The 6,000-nt window shown below is 37.4% G+C and overlaps 1 protein-coding gene across 3 annotated transcripts in view; it reads left to right on the top strand.

Annotated features, from left to right (window-relative positions):
* The window catches only part of acana (aggrecan a), a 107,888-nt gene extending 102,180 nt beyond the window's left edge, over positions 1-5,708 (top strand). For all 3 annotated transcript variants that reach the window (XM_043677240.2, XM_043677241.2, XM_043677242.2), the window contains one exon: positions 2,114-5,708. In XM_043677240.2, the coding sequence (XP_043533175.2) occupies positions 2,114-2,202 (89 nt within the window). In that variant the 3' untranslated portion in view covers positions 2,203-5,708. The remainder of the gene's footprint in view (positions 1-2,113) is intronic.
* Positions 5,709-6,000: the final 292 nt, after the last annotated feature.

Below are 6,000 nucleotides of genomic sequence, written 5' to 3' on the forward strand. Positions count from 1 at the left end.
CTCCAGTCTTCTGGCACTACTCCTGTAGACAAAGAGGACATAAAAATCAAGGCCAATGGCTCTGCAATCTCCTCCCTTGCTTCCCAGAGAATCCTAGGATAAATGCCATCAGGCCCAGGGGACTTATCTATTTTCACCTTTTCCAGGATTTCCAACACCTCTTCTCTACATACCTCAAAGCCATCCATTCTACTTATTTGTGACTCAGTATTCACATCGACGACTTGTGAGTGATAGAGAAAAATTAGGACTATTATTTGAAAATAATTAAAATGATAAATCATCTATTTATAATCTGGCAGTTCTCCTTTTGAAAATAATCCCAATACTGAAATGATATCTAAGGCATAAATCAAGCACTTTTATCAAATATTTTACTTGAATTTGGTCTTGCTAATTCTGTCACAATATGTTAGAAGTTAAAAACAAAAATATATGTCAAAAGACACATTACAACTTAACTCATAACTTCTAAATAACAGTCGATCTTGCTGAATTTATGTAAGGAAGGAAGTTTCTCAATCAATGCAAACACAAGCATGCTAACTGGACTTTGCAGCTTTTTGAATTAAACAGATGACCAAGTCTTGGTAAAGATCCATCATGTTTAAAATAAATACATTATAATTTTAGCTCATAATTTGAAATTATGATTCCCTGCTAAATGAGAAGTTTAACAATTGCTGGACAAATATTTGGCTATGGACTGATTGTTTTACCCTAAATAATACTTTAAAAAAAAATGTTTCTCTGCCAGTTGTGAAGGCATGGGATGTAATCAGTCACCTGAAACAACCTAAAAATAAGTATTTTGTTAGTCCATATTCATTACAATACTTTATCTTGATACCAGTGCAAATGGAAATAACTCCAACAATGTAGACGACTGGCTGTTTTCTGAAACACAATGCCAAAAATAGAGACAGCTAGGTAAATAATCCAAAACTCATCAGCCAAGTATTTCTGCTTTGGAAGCAAGAAACGATCTGGATGCAAAACACCCCCAAGAGATTTGAGAAGTACTTCTTTCTCACAAGGTTCTGCTCAAGTTAATTTGCAGATCACCAACATGTAATTAGCTCAAGTGGGCATCATTTTGAAAATAAACATCTAAAAATAAAACTTTTAGCTTGAAAATATACTCCTTGGCATATTTAAAACTGGCAACCTGATGCAGTATTGTTAATACAAGCTGAACATAAGTTGATCACTAAGTCTTTTTAATCACCTGTAAGTAACCCAATTTTAAATCATTGAAAAGTATCCTAAAGCTATATCGCACTAGCTGTTCTGATATACACTCACAATATTTGAGGAATCACGCCTTCAGCACACTGCTATATATGGACAAACATTGCTCAAGGACATCTCCTTTCCCAATGGTAGCTTCACGTAGTGCTTGTTTACAGATGGCTGCAGATTCAAACTGGTAGGGATAAATCCTGCCACAAAAGCCACCCAAGTGGTAATTTTTGACTGTTGTTTGACCATTGCTCAAACATTGGCATTTGATACCAACCTATGGTGAGTATCCAGAGCTAGAGGACTAGTGAGGTACCCAAGGCTGTACTTCAAGGATTCTTGTAACCATGAAGTGAAGGCCCTAAACATTGAATTTCACATGTGGGATAAATTAGCAATGGAGGAAACAAGTAGCATTACTTCAAGGTTGCATGAACCATTTTGGCAATCGGTTGCTCAGTAAATGAAAAATAAATCTAAAAGTTCCTTTTTAAAAATATACCTATTTATCACCTTGTGCCTGGGTTGGAGACATAATTTCTTGCCCCTAAAATGGATGCAATTAGCAGAAGCTTCAATAGCAACTAATTCAGTCTGGCAGAATGACGAGTTTTGTACACCTAGGCCAACTTCCACCATGCTGTTTTAGAGGATCATGGAAACTTCATTTGCTTCAGACATGCTTGCGATTAAAATTCCCTGACATTTCTTTGGCACTGATTTATGGTGAATTGCACACCTCCTGGAAATTCCTTACGTCTCTTGAGTAATTCTAAGCGCACAAAGCGTATCCATATGTCAGTGCTGCATTTGTTTGAACTTAATAAGCCCTTACAGTAGATCTATACTGATTTTCTATTTTCTTCTACAGCTGCCACATATAACCGCAGGCCTCAGACGAGAGTTGACACAAGTAGGCCGCATCCTGAATCGAGTGCTTCATACAGCTCTGACCCTTAAATGAAAGTAAAAGGATATAATTCTATTCCAGAACATTTATATTAAGAATTATTTTATCAGCCAAAAGAGTTGTTTTCCCAGCCAATATATAAAGCACCAAAGCAGCCCTAGATCCAAGGTCCTTTTTTTCCCTCGATTTGAAGTCAAGCATTATCACTTAGGATGAACTCTTCGGGCCATCACCATGCCTTTGGGAGAAGACCCGAAGATTTTATTTTCAGACAACTAAACTTCGTAAGGAATATTAGATCAACTTAGTATCGGAAAATATGCAGCAGCATTAAAACAATGTTGGAATCAATAATGTAAAACAGAATTATTCACAAATACAATACATGCACAGATTCTTTTACAACTGAGGGAGAAAGTAAAACAATGTTTCCTTTCTGTGAACATAAAAGCAACAAAATAATAGTCCTGATGCTATATATTCAACTGGCACCATGCAGTGCATGGTTTATTGGATGTCTTTTATTTGTTGAGGTGTATAGTAGAAATTGGAGTGCTAACCCATTCATAATGCAGCAGCCACCTCCCAGGCTTCTGTTGCATGACAATCCTGAGTTGTTTAACTGTTGAACTTGAAAACAAGTGAAAAAAAGGATTAGATTTTTTTTTCCCAAAAAGAAATGTGTGTGGAGGGAAAAATTACTTTGACAAAATATCTCCTTGAAAATTTAAAATAAAGTACAAACTGTTAGGTTTTATCCTGAGTAAAAGAAAAACAGTAAGGTCTTTAAGAATATTTCAGATAATTGAGTGTGTGTTGTGAGTGTATGTGTGTACATGAGTGTGTGTTCGATTTAATGAAACTGTGAATGGTTGAGAGATAAAACTGTGTGCACAGGTAGCAGAAAAGTTACAAGAAAGGAAGCTTTGCTTTTGTTAAATTTTAGTTAAATATACAGCGAGGACTGGAAAATGTCAACATATTTTAAAATTTATGGAAACCAATGATACACGTGACATTCTTTTTCTACATCAAACAATGTAATTTACTTAAGAATTTTAAACTCACAGAGAATTTCTTTTGTTTTAAAGGGAAATATCCTCTATTTGCAGCTGTGAAACTGTGGGTTTCCCTGTTTTATTTTAAAAGTTTAATCTTTCCTTTAATGTTCAGAACATTTATTGCATTTTTTGTGCAGTGAGACATTTCCCTTTTAGTTGTTTCATCCGTTTTTGAATCCCAACCCCATTTAATGGGATAAATGTCTCATTGCCCTAGCCAGCTTCAGATGTCTGGAATAAAATGTATTTGGTAAGAAGCCCTAATCCAGTCCCTGTCACGACGAACCCAGCAATGCCAGAACGGGCTATAATTTTCTACCAGCAAGAGGTTATGAGATAGCTGCTGTGAGAATCAGACTAATGCAATCAGAAACTCAACTCCGAGCTAAAGTGACCATGCTGGGGCAGTGTAGAAGTAACAGGCTGGTTTATATACCTGATGGGTGAGTGCTTGATACTGGCACAGAATGCCTCAAATCAAAAAGACAGGATTGCAAATCATAACACTGATGTTCATTTTTCTAATCATTACACAAAGATACAAAATAAGTGGACCTTAATATAAGTACATGGCCTACAGTGAAAGCATAGCTTCCTTCACACAGTAAACTCTATACCAATCTGAAGCAGTTTAACCATAACTAATCTTTTGCTTACAAGATTGATGATACATCTGCATTGTCAGTGCAAAGTGGTTTAGCTTCAGACCAGCACAAAATGAAGAGTTAAAGAGAGTGTTTCCCCACCCAAAGGGTCTCACTGCAGTGAAACTGGACTTTTACCCCAGATGTATATACAACTTCCTTGCATTGTTGTAGATTGTAAGCCCTTTGTATTGACAGCCAACTTGTAATGTAGTCTACCAAGTCATTGGCAAGAAATATATCTTGCTTCATATTACAGTAGGACCTCAAGATGACTTTGGTGTTTGGAAGGCCCATAATGCTGTGAGCAGTTGCTGGATCAACTTGTCACACAGCAGGAATTCTCTCCTCCCTGGTACAGACAAGCCCGAACTAAAATTTGATACAAAATGAAGGACAGTGAAGAGACTGTTGGCTCATCACTGCTCATTTCTGACAAAGTTAATGACTTGAGGAGGGGAGAGCAAGAAATAACATGGAGAAGACTGAAAAATAAAACAGTACATTATTACAATCGCAGGGTGATGCACACTTATTGCTCTGTAGTTTTGCTTTCCAGGTTATTTTTAAGACTAACGCATCTCTGCATTGGCACCTCATGTTGTAAAGAATAACATTATCCAAATCCCTTTCCATCCCTGATAATTGCCTACAGCTTTTAGTCGCCTATCTATCACTAATATGAGTGATGCTGAGATTCTGCTTCAGTCTCAATTCAGCTGCAACTTGTGAAGTCTCAGACATCACCTCAAACACTGGAGAAAAAAAACAATGAAACCATCACAGAGATGTAGTCGAGTCTATTCTGCTGATTATTGAAACTGGTACCACATTCCTCAGGCCTCATTAGGAATGCTAATTTGCAGCATATCTGACTCCTTGTTCAGGCTGTCATCAGGCTCTCCTCCCTGACCTATCACCTTCATCCCCTCCCCCACTCATCCATTGTACTCTATGATACTTTCTCCCCACCCCCACCCTCCTCTAGCTTATCTCTCCACACTTCAGGCTCACTGCCTTTATTCCTGATGAAGGGCTTTTGCCCGAAACGTCGATTTCGAAGCTCCTTGGATGCTGCCTGAACTGCTGTGCTCTTCCAGCACCACTAATCCAGAACCTGTCATCAGGCGTAGTAGAGATGTAGCCTGGATGGCAGACAAAACAGAGAGATATTTCCTTTTCGCAGTTATTTCATCCTTATAAGGTCCACTTAAAACAGCATTCTATGTCAATCACCATTCTAAGAAATACATTGGCAATTTTTTGAGTAGGAACCATCAAAGTTACCAAACACCAGCCTCTACTCAACTTTTTCAAGGCCAATATTTTGGGTCAGGTAGACGTATTAAGTTTGAACAAAAGTCCTTATCTAATACTGTGCTACGGGTTCCATCCATCTATTTTATATTTTAAATTTTGTGGGAAAGGAGGGAGCTGCATTTGAACCATCTTACAAATATTACTTAAAGGGAATTCGCATCAATTTCAAATTCATAAAAATTGCTTTCAGAATGAATTAGATCTTCTCTTCGACAAATGGTGTGAGAGAAATGGGTATGTGCAGATTATTATAAATTGTTTCTGTAAACTCTAAGCAAGTAAGGATTGAGCGCTTCTAAGTCTTTGTAGTTGGAATGTTGTATTTGCTGGTAAGAGGAACTGATTGTAACCTTGCATGAGAGGATTTGTACTAAACTCTGTATGTGTTTTGCCATTTTGTAACTTTTTTTTAAAAGAAACTTAAATCCAGAAATGTAGGTGTTAATTCAAGCACGGCTATGTATTAAGATGAGGAAACCAATCTATTTCTGCATAAATTAAATTGTATACAATAAACTGTATCCCATGTTACACCTGTTCTTAACTAACCTGGTGATTTCACAAAGTTTTTAGAGCTTGGCAGGAGGGAAAGAGAGAGAATGTATATGTTTTGAGCATGTGTTTTGTGTCTGTCACAACACAATCCATTCAGCAACTGTCCAGTTGGCTGGTTTGCGATGCAGAATGACATCAATAGCACGGGTTAAATTCCCACACCAGCTCTGGTCACCACAAAGGTCTTGTCTTCTGAAACTTGCCAGAGGCATGGTGACTCTTGTCTTAAAAACTGCCACCAGCTCTCTCTCTCTCTTTCTCTCTCTCT

Source organism: Chiloscyllium plagiosum, unplaced genomic scaffold (genome assembly GCF_037043375.1).
Source record: "Chiloscyllium plagiosum isolate Xiang-an unplaced genomic scaffold, Cpla_swu_hap1 HiC_scaffold_39, whole genome shotgun sequence".
NCBI lineage: Eukaryota > Metazoa > Chordata > Chondrichthyes > Orectolobiformes > Hemiscylliidae > Chiloscyllium > Chiloscyllium plagiosum.